We start from the raw sequence: 19258 nt of genomic DNA on the forward strand, positions 1-19258 counted from the left end.
AAAATCAGACTTTTTACCATTCTCTTGAAATTTGTATATATTGTTTTCAATATATTTTCCATCTTTATTTTTATATGTGTCTGTATTTTTAAAAAATGATTTGCTTTCCTCTAGGATGTGCTTAGTACGAATGAAGCAAGAGGGACGAGCAGGAAAATACATGTGTTACTATATAGTATATGCTATGTGGGAAGATGCTGAGCAACGTGGGAAGGTTATGGGAGTGAGTATTTCTTGATATGGATTCATATACTTTCATATATACATGTATATACATTCATATACATTCACTTATGTTTCGTCGTCATTCTATTTTGTTCAAGAATACACATATAAAAGTATATTGGAGAAGTATCTGAGGAAAAATTGGAGGCTAATGTCTGGTATGAATAACAGCAGTATTACTCAGATTGGCAAATTGCATCATCATAGCTCAAGCCCTGCACCTTTTCTACATGTCTCTCTCCCCCCTGCCCCCACCAGTGGATGTGGCACAACGGCTATGTTCAGTATTATCACAGAAATGGAAATATGTTGCTAGTAGAAAAGTCCAGATTGTTTTAAACTTGAAATCCTAAATATTACATGAAAATAATAATAATAACGTATAGCTGAGTGACCTTGGCCAGTCATTTTTTCATGGCCCAAGTTACCTCACAATACAAACTAGGTTAGTATTTTCTGAATTTTTTAAAAAATCTCAATAACTCATAATATTAGTTTTAAAAAGACTTGCTATTTAACTTGGAACAATTCACTTTTTATGTCCAGATTGAAGAATTTCTAGCAGAGGGAGAATATCTGTCTTTTAAAGAGTAAAAATTAACTAAAGATGCATTCCAGGCTAAAAGAAATTATAGTTCATAAACTTAAGCCAAAGTATAGAAATGTTTCATTTACAGATATTAATTTCATGCATGTACACTGCAATATAAATTGATTATTATACAGCCATAGTTAGTAGTTTTAACAGTATAAATGCCATAAGGAAATATAAGGTCCAGCTATATACATTTGTTCAATGAAGCTTTCTTTAAATGCAAACTTTGGAATAATTTTAAAAAATAACATTGCTGAAAAAAACAAAATCAAGAAAGTAATTTGGAAAAGCAAGTAAAATGCTACAACAAACTTACATGTTGTGGTAACACAGCTAGTGTATACATAGAGTTGCTTTATGAGGAAAATGATCAGTTTCTAAATATGATAAGTCAATTACAGTAAGTAATGTAGAAATGATATATGCTTATAGATTGAGATATGGACACTTTCTTTAGTTTTACAACTTGCTATTTGGCGTTACCAATGTGAGAACATACATCATGATTTGAATCAAGACAGCCTACTGCATTTTCACTTCCAACTTATGCTTTTGCTAGTTTTAAACAGTATATTAATTCATAGACTGGCTGTTAAAATTGTTGCAATATGAATCTTAGCTGCAAAATGTTGGAACCCTTTAACCTGGGTTCTTTCAGCACTTTTGATTGTTGGCAAGAGGGAACCAAAACTTGAAGCAGCTGTAAAAACAGAAAGAAAGCCTTTGGCCTCAGCAATTCTACTGGTGCTGGCAGGTTTCATATATAAATTTTATTCTGCTGCCCCTAAAACCTGAAGTTAATTTTGTTGATTATGTACCAGGTGTGTCCAGTTTTTTGGCCAACCGGTATTCTTTATCTAATTTTTCCGCTTCTGATTTTTCTACCAAAGTTTTAAAAAAGCATAAAAATTAATTTGATACTGTGATTTAAAGTGTTAATTATAACATTAGGCATCATTAAAAATAACTTAATTTCACTCTGGTTGTGCAATTTACAGACATAGTTGTCTAAACTGCCAGCTATTCAGTTTTGTGAGTTTGAGCCAAAACTTGGGCTTTATTTTTGTAAAATGTAAATATATAAACTGCTGCATGAAAAACAACACTCATCTCAATCACCACCATCATCATATTAATAAATGTGACTCAATAAGGTAGGCATATGGGTAATCATATCATATTTTATTATCTGAATGTACATGAATATTTTGCTTATGCGTTGAGCTTTTATATTTCTCTTTTGAATTGCATTACAGTTTTAAAATGATTTTTATATTCCATATAAATAAGGATATATAGTGGATGTCAGCTTGAGAACCAGAATATTAAATCATACTTCGAAGTTAGCTTCTCATCATCCCATCTTGTTCCAAGCTGGTGGTCATAATGTTCCATTTCAATTTAAACAGAAGGTTATGTTTAATTAAAGGTTTTGTGGCTTGAATCAGTTTGCTGCAGGTGGAATTTTACAAACAGCTTATGCCTAACTTCCATTAAGCAACGTATAATTGTCTATATAAAAATATGAAACAGAGAGCTACATAGTAAGCTGTAAATTTGCACATATTGGTTATGAGAAAATGAAAGTTAGAAATCTTTTAGAGTTGTGATGTACAAGAGTGGAGTGGGTTTTTTTCTGAAACAAGGGCCACATTTAGCCTTTAAATGATGGGTTGAAAGCTCTACTCAAAAAGCTCGGGAATCAGCCTGAACGAAAAATTAGTTTCATTTAATTTACCTTTACATTTGATTTAATTTACCATTAACTTTAGTTAACATAAATGTAGTTACTTTCCAATCACATCAGTTCTTCTGGCAATAAAAATTATAATTTGTTACAAAAGAAAACTCTTTTGAAGGCTACATCTATGGTTTCAAGAGCCATTGACCCTGAAATCATAGTCTACATTTACTGTTGTAAAGCAAAGTAGTCAATTATCAAAAATATACCTGGCCCTGTATTTGTGTTTTGCAGTCCTCAAAATTGACAGTATCTCCCTGTTGAAGCAGGGAGAAAAATGACACCATAAGCTCTAATGCCTGCTTCACATAATTTAAAAAAGGACAAAAACCAGCATATCTTTAAATGGCCTTATTCAAGTAAGTTAGGGTGTCAAACTGCCAGCCCGTGTGCCGGTTGAATCATCTGGAGGCCGCACCCACCTCAGCTCTGGCGGTGTTAAAAAAAGTCTCGAGACATCACGACACGTCACGTGATGCGGCGAGTTTGACACCCATGAAGTAAGTGATGTTCTGCCTACCTTGAATCATTGTGAATCCATAGCAACTCTCCCCTCTGCTATTATGAAGTCCCAGTTTCAAAAAGTTGCTCATTTCCTGATCTAGAACTAAGTATTTTGGTAAATTGCTAAGCACATTGGTTTGTGCTTAAATTGTAAGCCGCCCTGAGTCTTCGGAGAAGGGCGGGATATAAATGGGATTAAAATAAATAAAAATAAATTCTCTTAAGTAGAGCATAACCCCTGATTTTCCCTCAGTTATTTTTCAGTCATTTCAATAAAAGATGATGCAGACCTCTTTTTTGGGTACCAAATGGGAGCATTTTCCAGACTATTTTTTTCATTGTATTCCAGTTTTTCTTTTATTGCCTTTATGTTATAACTTGTGGCGTAGACTCTCAACATTTTAGTGGTTTATGATTCTGAAAGCTGTTTAGACATCTTTAGAAATATCTTACGCAAGAATCTGTAATTCCTACCAGATGTTCAGCCTGATTTACCTTGGAGCAAGTGGTACTGTAGTTACTTGCTTGGGTTCTCAGGCTTATACAAAACAGGCATAGCACACCCATTTTAAATGTATTTATTTCAGAAGCAGGTTCTTTTAGCAAGTTTCTGTACTATTGTGGTCTCTTCTTTTGAGTCCACACCATTGCCCATTTTTACTATCATATAAGGAGTTATTCTTACAATTTGAGAAATTATTTTTTTCTGATTTTGTTGTTTGGAAGCCTATGTCGTCAATGCTGTAACTGGAAACCAAGAAACCAGTAGGAGAAACTACATTTGATATCATTGCTCCTTCTCCTGATCTTGGGATACATTCTCTCCATGATGCTTATTTTTACTATGTATATAGATGACATCCTTTCTGAAAAGCACCTGAACTTGCAAAGTATGTTTTTTAGAGTCGATAATTAATTACATAACAAAGTATGTTTTTTAGAGTCAATAATTAATTACATAACCAAGTATAGTAAGTAATAATACTGTAGTATTATCTTGTGGTCTCCCATCATTCCTTGGGGAACCTTGACTTCATACTTTCTACACACAATAAAAAACATATGTTAATTCATTTTCTTACTGTCTCAGCAGCAAATGAAAACTTGGATTTAAAGAATGGATCTTTTTTCTCTACTTTTGTCCTTTTTTCTTGTTTTTCCAGGGGTTAACGTGCAGTTCACTAACTTTCAATAAAATTACTCTCCTAAATGCTTCTAAACTCACATGAAGAGTCATCTAAAATTGTACAATCAAAACAAATTTTGAATAATACCTACATATAAATTGATTTGTGCAATATCAAACAGAAAGAAGCAAAACTACATGTTGCTGAGATATCTAAACCATTTTTAGTTTACTTATTCCTGAGCTTCGTTTCTTTAAAAATTTTTAAGGAGTATTTAAATCTTGTGGAAAATGTGAGTGAAGATCAGATTTTGAAATGAATATTCCTTGTGGCAAATAAACATTTTTTTAAACAAAATGTTGCTCTCAAGTTGAAGGGACACTGTAATCCCACTACATCTAAGACTTGTTTGTTCAGTATAAAATCCTGATTTGTAGCTGAGCCTGCTTTAAAAATTGTACAAGATGATAGGAGCGGGAAGGGGCCATCCAGCCCAATGTGCCAACCACATTTTAATTTATCTTAATCCTACCTTCCTGCTTTTCCTCCAGACCACTCAGGCCCCTCCTTTTCCAGAAACACATTGAAGTGTTTCTTGAATTCATGTATTGATTCTGCACATGGAGTACAATGAAGTCTTTGTTTTATGTTAGGTAGAGCTATTTATACTTGGTAGCCCCTCTTACCTTCCCTCATTATAACTCGATTTGACTTGAAGTTTACTAAAGTTACTTCATACTGCACTAGTAAAGCTGAAAGAATCTGGCTGCAAGTAACTAAAAGAAAACTTCCACCCCTTTCTTTTCTTTTCCTGTTTGGCCAGAAGATGTCCTTTCCAGTTGTAGTAGTTACAGTTAATATGTTCTGAAGTTCATGGATGCCCAAAATAACAAAAGTCTAAAGTAACAAATTGTATAATGAAAATGAACCTGTAAATTTAATTAGAATTACTAATTGCTTGAAATCCAAGTATAGAGTTCAAGGTAAGCCATATCATCCAAGATTGTCTATGAGCTAACTTTCACAAGAACTTCCCTAAAAATGAAGGTTGGAGACTAGTACTTTCTAGTCAGATGTTTTTTTAGGATAAGGTATCTAATGCCTCTTTCTCCCTGTGAAACATTGAATGTTATCTCCAGGGCTGCCTATTTCAGTTAGAATTTGCCCACTCAGTGTATTCTAACATAGAGTAGTTTCTGATGGTTTGCATTTGATGGGAGGGAACACAGAGGCAAGCATTTTCTGTAAGTGCTCTTCTCAGAGGCAAGAGTGACCTTGTTGCTTATAGTCTTTTGAAAATGTGTTTAATTATAGATACCTGTACCTCATGACTTTGGGGAACAGATTGTAATTCTGAAAGGGATGTGACACTTTGAGTGTTGTATCAAGATACATTGTTTTTTTTATTTTTTATTTTGTATGTTCTTGGAATAGTGAAATATTAACTGAAGTCTAAAAGTCCCATACATAAAATATTCACTCCTCATCTTATTGGCACTAGCACTATAGGTTTTGTTTCTGCTAGTTTACCTTCCGGAACTTCTCAGTGAATCAAGAGTGTCCCAGGTTCAAGATGTGGAAAGAGGCTGTTTCAGGGCAGTCACATTAAGTACCCTTTTCTCTGAATTCCAGAGACTGACCAGTTGCTGAGACTATAAAATTGCTAGAGAAAATTCCTTAGAGCAACAGATTTGGTGTGGATCAATTGCAGTGGTACGGTGCCAATGAACTATAAATTTACCAGAGTGTGGTCTGGCTATGACCAAGGAGTAATCATGATGTCCACTTTCCAATTACAAACCATCTATTCCAAAGTAAAGACAGGACATTTAAGACAGACCCATGGATGTTGTGAATTCCTAAACCATTCCTGACTCTAAGGACATGGGAACTGAAAGCTCCTAGCACTAACAGCTGAAGAATCCAAAAGTATTCCCATAATAAGAGAGGTGTTTAGGTAGAGGTTTTGGTAGACATGCTAATAAGCAGAAAGGTAAGCAGTACAGAAGAACAGTATTAACCCTAACTTTTTCCTACAGTCCAGTCTCAAATATTGATATTCTCATCTGTTCTCTTAACCAAGCTATAAAGAGGACTAAAGTCTATTGAAAGACCACCCTGGTACCCATATCTGACTAGGTTTTATTCAGATATATGCCATACCCCAAAAGAGTAATAGTCACCACTTGATTTTGAGGTTTTGTGAAATTAATGCTTCTTTGTTTCTAAATTCTAAATGGTCTTCCCATCTCGGTTGTTAAAAGAATATTGCCTTATATTCCTTTCTTTAACTGATGTGTACTTCCATATTTTGTTTATCTTAGGATAATGTCAATACCCAACTGAGGTCAAAGTGATCCATACCAGTTTTATGTCCTTCTCTTCAGCATTACTCTGGTGCCTATTTTGAGATGCATACAATTCATTCAGCTTTATGCAAGACCTCAGATCTTATCAAAACTTTCACTCAGGAAAAAAAGTATAGTTTTCAGTTTGTCTCATTTAGAATCTTGCTAATCCATTGATTTATAGAAACAGGCTCTTCTCAATTGTCCTTCATTGAAATAAAAAGTTACTGGATTGTGTTCTAAATGTGCAAGGTTAGAAAATCCATAAAAACCTTTAAGACTGGCTGTCTCCCAATAGTGTTTCAGGTTGTGTCAATTAATAAGTGGCCCCCTCTCCCTAATATTAGAAAGAAAAAATATTTGCCTACTTCAATGAGACATTGGATGAAAACCTTGGCATAAAGTATCCCTTGTATATGTATCCATCAATAGAAATGCGCAAACCTCTTAGAATTCACAAAGACAGTATTGGCGGTATTGATGAACAATTTGGCTGTTACAACTGAGGAGCAATCTATTTATATAATAATATATAAATAAATGTTTAAGACTGGAATTCTCCAGAATTCTGGTCAACTTACTCTGTAACATTTTGTGGTTCACTTTTTTCCTTTTACTGGAGGGCAGAACTAGGGCAGAGAAATAATTTTTATTCACTTCAGAAAGGTTACAGCAATAAAGAAACTCTTGTTAATATCAAGGAGCATGGCAGCCAGGAGTTTTCACAGTCTGGCATTGTTTGTTTTACCAGCAATTTGGAACCTTCTGCACTCTTAAAATATTGGCAAGAAAATATTTTACTGTTAACTGTTTTGTGGCAGGCATGCCTTGTGTAAAAGAAGCCCTTGAAGAAGCAGAATTCTCTTCCTCTACTTTTGAAAGATGTGGGAAAAGTTAAAAATCCTGTAACATATATGCCATCTTTTATGGATAATTAAAATGTTCATTTTAAAAAAAAACCTCAGTCTAGAAATCCATATATATATATAAATAGCAACAAATGTGTCAGAAATTAGTAATAGATGGACTGGGGAAAAAGAAGGATAATTAACAATCAAGTGTATTTACCGTATATCTTTGTATGTTGGATGAAAATGTTGAAATGTTCAAATTAGCCGTTGCTGTATAACCAATTGCTGATTGTAACAAGAGGAATGAAGTGGGCCTTAGCTGTACGTGCTTTCCCTTCCTTTCTTTTCTTCTACAAGAAGACTTTGCTTTTGTTTTTGATTAACTATAGTTTAGCATAACATCCAAATGACAGTGCACTGTGATTAGTTACAATTATGATTTCCTTGAAATAAACCATTTTTGTATATGGATTCGAATCTGGCTTGTTTTAAACATATTTGAGCTAATCATGATTTTCATCAGAACGTTACCCTGAAATAAAGTCCTCTTGGGATTGTGCTGTATGAAAAAGCAGAAAGCATGTACATCCAGTATTTGTTCCTCTATTAATTAATCATAGTTTAAATATTATCTCTTGAGTACAGTGAAGGAATCTTTTCAAAGATAGCTTTCCTATGTTATATCTAAAACTAAGAATCTTAGCACATTTGGAATGAGTATCTTTTAACTCCTTAGTTCTGACAATCTGGGAACAATTTTTAAGCTCTAAGCTATGCATATTTATCTGGAAGTTAAACATTGTTGGACTCATTTGGGCGTAGTTGTATCTAAAATTGCACTGTATACCTTCTGAAAGTAATCTTGAGCCATAGATTTCAGTGGCCTTTAATGCATCTGTGCTTAATTTATATTTTTGTGGGATTTGGGGCACAGCCCTTAATCTGAAGCCTTCAGAAAACTTATGGGCTTCTAGAATGATTGCCTGTTTTCTGCTAAGATTCTTCAGTTACTCTGATCAAAAGCCAATATGGAAGTAATTCCAGTCCAAGTTTTGGTCTTCATAGATCTGTGCAGGGCTTGTTTTGCAGGAGAATAAGATGTGGCTATTAGCAATTATAAGTCTTCCACTATTCATAACATTTGAGACAGGATTATAATTTAAGATATAATTATTGTTGAAACCTTGAGGTTGAGATTTCTGCATTTCTGGGAAGATAGGATTGAGACAGATTGTTCTAAAAAGTCCTCTCTTAAGTTTATTTTCTTTAATGAAGTACTGTATCTCTAGAGTTAACCATAGAGTTTCTCCATATGAGGAAGCCCTCTTAAAATTGTGCTTTATCCAGGGTACACACCCCCTTCTCAGTGTAAGATTCATCCTTTTATTTATTGGCATGCTTGCTTAGCTTTGTTATCTCAATAATTCTTTTTAAAGTTAATCCCCCTTTTTTTGCTTTAAAGCTGCTATGCAAGGGATACGGTATAAAGTGCAATTATTTTCTTTGCCTCTTCTAATATTTGTATTATGTTTTAAATAATCCTTATGGTAACCTTTTTATTTCACAAAAGAAGCATGGTAAATATATTATAATTCATAGAATTTGTTTTAAAATGAAAGGGTAATTTATTATGGGTGTGTTACAAGAGAGCTGCTCCCCCAACAGAAATACAGTTTATTCAGAAGCATATTCTGTTGACAAAAACCTTTGTCTTGAGCATGCATTTAAAGAACAACTGTGGTTGGGTGAAAATGACATAATTTATATAGTTGGTAAAAATGTAAGTAATTATTGAGGTTGCAGGCATCATCTAACCTTATGATTTTTAGCACTTTTTCATTAAATATTTATTAGTAGCCCCGTGATGGCTGGTAAAGTATATGAATTGTAATAATTTGTGTAAATGGAAATATAAATCACTTGGATAAAATAATTTTTATGATTCTGCTGTAAGTATGAACTATTTTTTTAAAGTTATGAAAGAGTAGTTTAATGGAAGACTATATAAAGTGTGGTGGGACGCGGTGGCTCAATGGGTTAGGACGCTGAGCTTGTCGATCAGAAAGTCGGCAGTTTGGCGGGTCGAATCCCGAGCGCCGCGTAACAGAGTGAGCGCCTGTTACTCATCCCAGCTTCTGCCAACCTAGCAGTTCGAAAGCACATAAAAATGCAAGTAGAAAAATAGGGACCACTACGGTGGGAAGGTAACAGCGTTCCGTGCGCCTTTGGCGTCTAGTCATGCCAGCCACATGACCACGGAGACATCCTTGGACAAGCGCTGGCTCTTCGGCTTTGAAACGGAGATGAGCACCGGCCCCTAGAGTCGGAAACGACTAGCACACATGTGCGGGGGAACCTTTACCTTTACCTTTATATAAAGTGTAGGTTTAATAGACTGACCTGAATTAATTAGTTCTTTGAAGGCAAAGTGATTACAGGCCTGTTCCTGAAAAACTATGTGCAAATGATCTCACTAAAGAGCCATGGTGGTGCAGTGGTTAGAACGCAGTATTGCAAGCTAATTCTGCAGACTGCCAGGAGTTCGATTCTGAGCAGCTCAAGGTTGACTCAGCTTTCCATCCTTCCGAGGTCGGTAAAATGAGGACCCAGATTGTTGGGGGCAGTAGGCTGACTTTGTAAACTATAAATCACTGTAAAGTGGTATATAAGTCTAAGTGCTATTGCTAGTGAAACTACAATGCCTTGCTTTTATCCAAGGGATTGGATTGTTGGTGTTGTTCATGACTTTTCTTTGTGTTTAGCAATAGCATCTGATGGGCTGTGCAGTTTTTATGGGTTAAACAGCCAAATCCTGCTTTGCATGTCTTACAGCATTTTATTTAGTGTAATTTGTTTAGCACTGTGTTGAGATCAGCTAGTTATGATATTTATTTGCTTGTGTCTTTTTTTCCTTCTCTTGTAGAACTGATAATCACAATAGAAAGTTAGGATAGTTCCCTGAAATCGGTTGTAGGAGCTTCGTACTTGATAAATTGCTGCTACATTGTGGTTTTTTTAATAATATGGTGTACTGTCCATACATATAATAAACTCAAGTGTCTATACAGGTATCCTTCACTTCTATACATTACAAATCTTTCATTTATATAATTTTATGTTCTGTGCTATCTAAAGCAAGCAAGTAGGTAGGCAAGAGACTTAGCTTTCTTGTGCTGTTTTGCCTTTTATACCAGTCCTACTTCTAAGTCAGCATTGCTTTTATTTTTCAGGTTAATTCTCTTATCCTAAGAAGAAGTCTGAAAACCTTGACAGAAGTTTTCTATGCATCTATTTTTGGATATGATGAGGTAATGTAACAGTTAAATTAAAATTAAATATGCAGAGAACAGAAACAAAAAATCTATCTGTGTTAACATGAGTTAGTCTCGTTGTGTGGTCAAATGCCCTGAATGTTTGTTAATGTTTCCTAATATTCTATATCTGCTATTGGTGAGGGGTGAATGAAGCTAGGAGAATGTGGTGTGGCCACTGGAAAACCATAATAGATTACAAAGTTGGAAAAGCCTTTTAGGTCATAAAACTCAGCTCCTTGTATTAGAGCAGGGGTGTCAAACTGCTGGCCTGCGGGCCGGTTTCATCATACCGAAGCCGTGCCCACCCCATTGCTAACAATGCAAAAAGAGTCGTGATACGTCGCGTTGCATGACATGGTGAGTTTGACACCCGTGTATTAGAGAAATCCAAAATAAAATATCCCTTATGGATGCCTGTCTAGTCTTTACTTGAACATTAGGTGAAGAGGAATCCACTCTGTCTCTCATCTATAGCATCTCTTTGGGAACCTGATACCAAATTGTTCATATTTTGCTTGAGATTTAACTTTTTTGTTGTTAAATTGTATTTGTTTTAATACATGCTCCTGAATAAACCCATCATGATGCTGAATCTGCTGCCTGGATGTCCTTGTGTCTGTCTTGTTTCTAACCACAGATTGATTACACATTCTGCAGTCCTCTCTATAGCTTGTACCACACAATATTATTTTATGTCCTTATTATTTTATTTTCTTTTTAAATATTTTTAAAATAATCTTTATTCTGTTTAATAAAGCAAATAAGGGCTTCTGTTGAAGTGCTTAGAAATTGTTAGGGTCTAGAGAGGTAGATTTGACCATACCAAGATAAATTAGCTATTGCTTCAGGATATACCCACTCTTGGGGATTGTCCAGCTTTCCTGAATGGATTTTAAGACCGTTTTTATGGTTATCCACATCTTAGTTTCCTCTTCTTTGGACTATTGCAATGTATTTTATATGGGGCTACCCTTGAAGACTGTTCAAAAGCTACAAGTAGTCCTGAATCTGCAAATAATTAAGTGATTGTGGCACCTTCTTGTCATATTTCTACTGGGCAAGCTGCTGTTTGGCTTCCCAGTGCATTTTAAGATGATAAAACCCCTCTTGGACATGTTCCAGGTCCATTGAAGACCTGCAATTTTGTGAGACCTGGTGTGTTCTCTGGTTATGCAATTCTACTACACTTCTTTGAGTCATGTGACATGTATCTTAGGAATCTAATAAATAAAAATGTAAAGAACGATATTTTGACTACGAAATATCTTATTCAAATGGGCTGATTTGGCAACTTCTTCTGGGATGTAGTGCACACTGTATGTGACCTTCTGGTCTTTCCTAGAGAGGTGAAAATGAACAAGGTAGTAATAACCTTTCTATTTAGCAGTCCATGTGTATTTACAAATAGCTAGGAGAAGATAGGAAATAAAGCATGATCAGAGATTTCAAGTGTGGCAAGTCTGCAACAAATCCTTCATCCTCTATAACTTTAAGACACCAGACTAACGTTAAGACACCAGGAGACCTAGTCCTGCCTTAGGCATGAAAACAAGCTGTTTAACTTTGGCCAGTCACTCTTTGTCAACCCAACTCATCTCACAGGGTTGCTGGTTAGGTCTCTTTACTGCTTTGAGTTATTTATTAAAAAATAATATATATGGGATAAAAAAAATCTAACAAAAAAGCAAGAGGAAAATAATGAGAGATCAATGACTCCGTTTGCAAAATGTTTACTTTCTGCTGTAAGAAGCCAAAGGTTTTTAATACAGTTGTTGAGGGCTTTTATGAAAGCCTTGTCCAATTTCCTCCTAGCCAATCTGTTTGAGATAGCATATTTCCCACTGCCATTAGCAGCAGACACCAACAAACCATTTCATGAGTTACCTACAAAAAAAGATTGGAATGGTCTAAATCAGGGGTGTCAAAACTGCCAGCCTGCGGGCCAATTGCATCATATGGAGGCTGTGCCCACCCCAGCTCCGGCAATGCAAAAAAAGTCACGATACATTGCGACATGTCATGTGACATGGCAAGTTTGACACCCGTGTTCTAAATGATGCTATGCTGCTTGCTTGTTCTTTCTGTCTGTCATTTCTTCTTTACAACAAGCCTCTGGTAAATCATAAGTTGCCCCTTTGCTGTAAAGGATTGTCCTATAAGAATAACAGCTTTTTAAAGAAAATCAGAGCATCTTCTTTAAAAATTTATTTTAGGGAATACTCTCAGATGATCATGTACTTGCAGCAGCTATCTGGAGAAATCTGTTTGAAACAAATTGCCGTGATCCTAGGCAGCTGGCAATGATGGTAGAATATGTGCGCAAGCAGGTAAGCAGCACAGAATATGTAGGTTCCTTTACTATTTCATGAAAAAAGGTCATGTTTGGTAAGAAGCTAAGTTTTCTTGATTTTCCTTTTGATAACTATAATATTGTGTCTCCAAAATACATGCCTTGATCCCAGTCACTCTGCTTCTTACAGCAATTTTCAGAAATCAGCTTTTGTCCTTTATCTGTAAAGTTCTTGACTTCTCACATCCAAGGGAAATCATGTTAGCTGCCTTTCTGCTATATTCTGGCAGGCTGAAAAGTTTTTATTCTAGCACGCATTTAATGTGTAAATTAATGGAATTCTGTTAATTGGGAATTGTTATTGGGAAGAGCTATTTAGGAACTTGGTGTTTCTCAGCAATCCCTGTCTGCAGCTTATCAAGACCTTTACATCTGTTTCCAGTATTGCACAGCGGTTCTGAGGAGCTTTCTTCTACTGCAATTGCAGTCTTTGAAACAGATGCAGCTGCTTTAATAAAAACCTACAGTATGTGTTCATATTCCCATATGTGAAGCACCTCTGAAACTGAACTGGTGCTATTTTAATAACATTTCTTTAATTATGGTTAATGGTACATAGTTGGTTTTTTAAAATATATTATTAACCATTTAGTATTTATTTAGCACATGGCAACCCATTTGTATGCTATTTATTGATGGAAAGGTTAAAGGTAAAGGTAAAGGTTCCCCCGCACATGCGTGCTAGTCGTTTCCAACTCTAGGGGCCGGTGCTCATCTCTGTTTCAAAGCCGAAGAGCCAGCGCTTGTCCGAGGACGTCTCCGTGGTCATGTGGCTGGCATGACTAGATGCCAAAGGCGCATGGAACGCTGTTACCTTCCCACAGTAGTGGTCCCTATTTTTCTACTTGCATTTTTACGTGCTTTCGAACTGCTAGGTTGGCAGAAGCTGGGACGAGTAACAGGCGCTCACTCTGTTATGCGGCACTTGGGATTCGACCCGCCAAACTGCCCACCTTCTGATCGACAAGCTCAGCATCCTAACCCATTGAGCCACCACATCCCTATAATGGAAAGATTAGATGTACATTAAACCAGTAAATAAACAACTGGAAATAGAATCCCTGTATGTTGGGGAAAAATTCAAAAAGTGTAAAGAAGAACACTTTTAGTGGGGTGTTCAGACCTCTACCCTTAGAGAAGCTGCTGATAATCAAGAAAACCTCTGGAATTGTACTATAACAAAACTAGAGTATTTCAGTAGAGCAACCAGTTGAAGCCACATTGCGATAAATTGCATTTGAATATTCTTAATAACAAAGACAACCTATTCTTTCTTTCTGGAGCACTCATTAAACAAGTATTATATTTCAGGAAATAATAGGATATGGCCCATTTGCTGACTGTGTTACAATTGCTGTGTAGAAAACAGCTGTTCTTGGATAAACATTGTACATCATCTTTTAAATGTCTGATTTTACTATTAATGTCTAACTTTGGCCCCATCTTCCATCAGTAACCTGAAGGAGGAATTACCCTTCCAACATATCTGTAAGTGACTTGCAATATTTTGCTGTGATTATCAGGTGCAGCATCTGGATGCTCTGTCAGGAGAAGACCTGCTGCTGTCTGGGGAAGTGACTTGGCGCCCCCTTATGGAACCTAATCCACAAAGCATTGTAAAGCCCGTTTCTCCAGTATATAATGATGAAGGACTTTGAATCCTTATCAACCAACCAGAAAATGTTTGCTGTTGTGTATATTATCTTTATACATGGAACAATTCCTGGAAGCAGTAACTGGGAATTCTTAGAAAAAAGCATAATAAATGCTGTACTGCTATGTTAAAAAGTGATTAAGAGTTTGTTCTTTTGTAATTATACATTCTAATAAATTTAAATACCATGGTGTTTTAGTAATATATATATATATATATATATATATATATATATATATATATATATATATATATATATATATATATATATATATATATATATATATATATATATAGTTGCTACTATTTATTTATGGAGTCTTTTACAGTTATATTATCCCCAGGTCCTATCAGCTCAGATATCTTTTGTGGGAAAAATAATCTATCTTATCGGGAAAGATGAGGATCAGTTGGCCAAATATTATGATCCTCTTTTGCAAAGCCTGAAAAAAAGGCAAAATTCCTACTATATTTTTGAATAAATATTGCCTGTCTCTAGGCAAATGTTATCTTGGGAATTGCAAGGATTAAAATAAAGTTTCTTAAGGTATTGTTTCCTATTTGCCATCTCAGATCATATATATTCAAGGTAATATATATAATGGGGAACACTTTATTACTTTGATTTTGCAGTTCAAGAATAGAACATTTTAATGATCTTGTAGGAGTCATAGCTTTCACAATCAGCCCAGAGGTAACTATTAAATGAGTATTTATAAATGATTTACATATTGTTTTAGAAATGCAGATAAAATCAGCTTGGTTTAATCTGATGTCTGGGAAATGGAATCTATATCTTCCCTCCCTAATTGTGGAAAAAGCTTATTTGTTGAAGCTAGTATATGCTTTGAAAAAGTAATCCCTACTGAAGTTTCACCTAGTGTTATCTTAAAAGGGTGATTGTACTAGGGCTTGTAGGAGGAGGAAAAAAGGTCAAATTACTTTAGCCCCTGTAATGATCAGATTACAATTGCATAATATATGATCAAGGTTCTGCCAATGCCCTTCTGTTCTTATATATTCTCCAAAAGCTCTTGAGTTGCTATTGTACTTTTCTACATGAACTGTGGGGCAAGACTTTTGAAAATGACCAATTCTTTCCAGAAGTTTAATGATTTTAATATACAATTTCTAGCACACAATGCTGTTACTGGGTTATTACATATATTTTGCTCTTGGTGATCATGTAAATAGCCAATACAGAAGATGCTCTATTTGAGTGAAGAAAATTAATGGAAACTCTATTTAAAAAAGAGAGCCACCTTCTGTAATTCAGTTCAGAAACATAATCTGCTCCTTTAATACGTATTATTGGAACCGCTTTGGAAAGAGTTGAATTTTCACTAATGTATCTGTTAATGAATGGAAAGGAAGATAAATCCATTTGCAAAACTGTCTATGCTGAAAGGGGCAAATGTGCCATTCCAGATGCTCTATTGTTGTATTGGTCAATTTTCTTTCTGTCCAAAAACTAAACCCACTAAATACAAGCGTAAACATTTAAATTATTTTTTTCTAACTAAAGCTTACTCAGTTAAATCTATAATGAAGCGATGAGTTACGTTCTATTTTTGTAAAAACATTACAAACTAGGCACTTTTTCCTCAGTTTATACCTTTGTTGCAAGCTGTACTATACAGCTTAGGTATAAAATGCTATGCAGAGTATATGTGAGAGTTAATACCTTGCAATTTATTATGGCTGTACTATATTTATAAAGCAAGGCTTAGCATTGTAAGAATTAGGTGATTATTTTTTTAAAATATAAATGAAGTACTTAAATGAATTTACTGTGTCTCTTCCTGCTCTGTGAATACACAAAAAATGAATAAAATGAATACATTAATTCTTAATCTGAATATTAAAATATTTCCCTTCCTGTGTTCAGAGCTGTCTTTAGCTGGTGCTGGTCAACACTGAAGTGGGTTTTGATGTATCAGTCTTGGAACAATTTATGAACAGTTAAGTGTGGTAATTTAAAATGCTGTACTAAGATTGAGAAAATTCAAATTCAAATCCATCATGGAAACTCAGTGGATGACTTTGCGCCAGCAACTCTCTTACCTTAGTCTATTACACAGAACTGAAGTGGGGAAAATTTGGAAAAGGAAGTGTTATCTATGGAGCCTTAAAGTCTTCGACTAAAGGTATGATAGAAGTTGAACAAAAAATAGATATGCAGAATATGTAACCAAAACCCTTGAAGTTTCTTTTGTACACCTGGGACCATACAGAGCCTAAGGTTTCCTGAACTTTGAACACTCGGCCTTAGATTGTATATACCGGTAAATGGTATCTCTCTTATTATATGGATTGGGATATTCTGATTACAAGTTTTTTAGCTCCAAAACAATTTAGAATTTTCCTGTTCACAGAAAAGAAAAGAAAAAGGATGTAGGTAGTTATATTGCCATCTGGTGGCCATCCAGGAGCCAAAAGTTCTTTAGGATTTAGGGATAAATAGGTTCACATAAATGCCAAAAAGGATTTTACTGTTTTTGAGTGTTACAAAAAGAAGGGTAGAGCAATCCATGTCGCTTCAGCTTACTTGATGTCCCCAAAATGACCACAGATGGCTTGGTCACAATTTCAGACAGTTGTCCCACTATTGTTGGTATTTTTAGGTATAGTAGGATTCTTGGAAGACAACACCAGGACTGGGGACAGGGAGAGATAAGCCAATGGCATATGCTGTCATTAACCTAGCAATATGTCACTTTGGTAATATTTTTATGGAAAAAATTAGTTTGTAACTTACCAGCAGATTCAGATTAGGGACAGACAGCTCAGTATTCTTTTGATCTTAATAGTTATAAAAGGGAATGCAAATAGAAGGCAAGAGTGATTTACAAAACAACACCGCAATCTACAAAGTTTGCTATGTAATATTTTCTGCGTTGGTGTGGAGGAATTTACAATGCAGGTAGTCCTCAACGTACGACCACAATTAAGCCCAACATTTCTGCTGGTGAGCAAGAGAGTTGTTAAGTGAGTTTTGCCCCATTTTATGACCTTTCTTGCCACAGTTGTTAAGTGAATCTCAAGTTAGTAACACGGTTGTTGAATGAATCTGACTTCCCCATGGATTTTGCTTGGCAAAGGTCACAAAAGATGATCACATGACAATGGAACACTGCGACTGTCATGAGTCAGTTGCCAAGCATTTGAATTTTGATCATGTGATCATGGAGATGCTGCAATGGTCATAAATGTGAAAAACAGAAGGAAAATTTTCAATTTCCTTGCCTATTACCCATGAACACAGGCTATGTGATAATACCCACATGAGTCTCAGTATACTGGAAAGCATTACTAAGCATTTTGAATATTAAAACAATTTCCCCTTCCACTCAATTGTGTCCAGTTCTCAGACACTCCCTGAATGAATCCCTGTAGTTTTCTTGGCACGGTTTTTCAGAAGTGGTTTGCCATTGCCTCTTTCCTAGGGCTAAGCTTAGCCTAATACTACTAATCCTGAGTTAAGGTGGAGTGAAATGGCTAACTAGCCTTGAATTACTGATGGGGAGGAAGTGGCTGAAAGGTGATCTGTCCTAAAGCTTTTCAGTGTTTAGTAGTTTCTGTAGTGAGTGCATTAGTCTGGTGAGATTCATGTCAAAGGGAGAGTAGCAATAAATATACCATTCTGACTAGCTCCTTGTGTTGTTTCTGGTTCCTTGTGCCTGATGCATCCTAAGCTAAGCTAGTTAGATGGCAGAGTTATGGAATATCTTGAACAAAATAAACCCTAGAAAGAGCATTTCAGGATTAATTCTGAGCCCTGTATCTTTCAAAACCAGCTTCTTCTTTTGGCCAGACTTCTGGATTGCTAGTTAAATGTTTCACGCATGTTCCAGTAAAGTATCATTTTTAATTAGACCCAAATCACAGTTCTACTCTTACTCAGAAAAATTCTCCAAATTTTAATAAGTGGAAGAAGGTTACCATCCCAACGCAAGCGACTGCACAAAACAATTGCCTTAAGTTGGTTCTTGTTTGTTACATTCACCAGGACTTAAATGTCATGTATAAGGAAGACCTCAGACATAATCTGATTATTGTCAACTAAAGTGACCAGCATCAAAAACAAATTCACTATAAAAAGACATCCAGTGTGATACGGTCATCATTTGTTCTCAGTGAGTGGTAGTGGATTGCCAGGTTAGAAAAAAATGAGAGTGGCAGACTTTTTCTTAAGTTAAACACATGGAAGTTTAGAAGACAGAATAAAATGACAATGCACAGATCTTGGAAATAGCCTAGGAAATGGGTTGCTAAAGGTAAAGGTAAAGGTTCCCCTGCACATGCGTGCTAGTCGTTTCCAACTCTAGGGGCCGGTGCTCATCTCCGTTTCAAAGCCGAAGAGCCAGCGCTTGTCCGAGGACGTCTCCGTGGTCATGTGGCCGGCATGACTAGACGCCAAAGGCGCACGGAACGCTGTTACCTTCCCACCGGAGTGGTCCCTATTTTTCTACTTGCATTTTTACGTGCTTTCGAAATGCTAGGTTGACAGAAGCTGGGACGAGTAACAGGTGCTCACTCTGCTACGCGG

At 35.7% G+C, this 19258-nt stretch overlaps 1 protein-coding gene across 1 annotated transcript in view; it reads left to right on the plus strand.

Annotated features, from left to right (window-relative positions):
- The window catches only part of UQCC1 (ubiquinol-cytochrome c reductase complex assembly factor 1), a 29698-nt gene extending 14749 nt beyond the window's left edge, over positions 1-14949 (plus strand). The window contains exons 7-10 of the mRNA XM_081322614.1: positions 115-223; positions 10622-10699; positions 12919-13032; positions 14579-14949. Of these exons, the coding sequence (XP_081178740.1) occupies positions 115-223; positions 10622-10699; positions 12919-13032; positions 14579-14713 (436 nt within the window). The 3' untranslated portion in view covers positions 14714-14949. The remainder of the gene's footprint in view (positions 1-114; positions 224-10621; positions 10700-12918; positions 13033-14578) is intronic.
- Positions 14950-19258: the final 4309 nt, after the last annotated feature.

Source organism: Vipera berus, assembly GCF_964194415.1.
Source record: "Vipera berus genome assembly, chromosome: 3".
In the NCBI taxonomy this organism is placed as follows: domain Eukaryota; kingdom Metazoa; phylum Chordata; class Lepidosauria; order Squamata; family Viperidae; genus Vipera; species Vipera berus.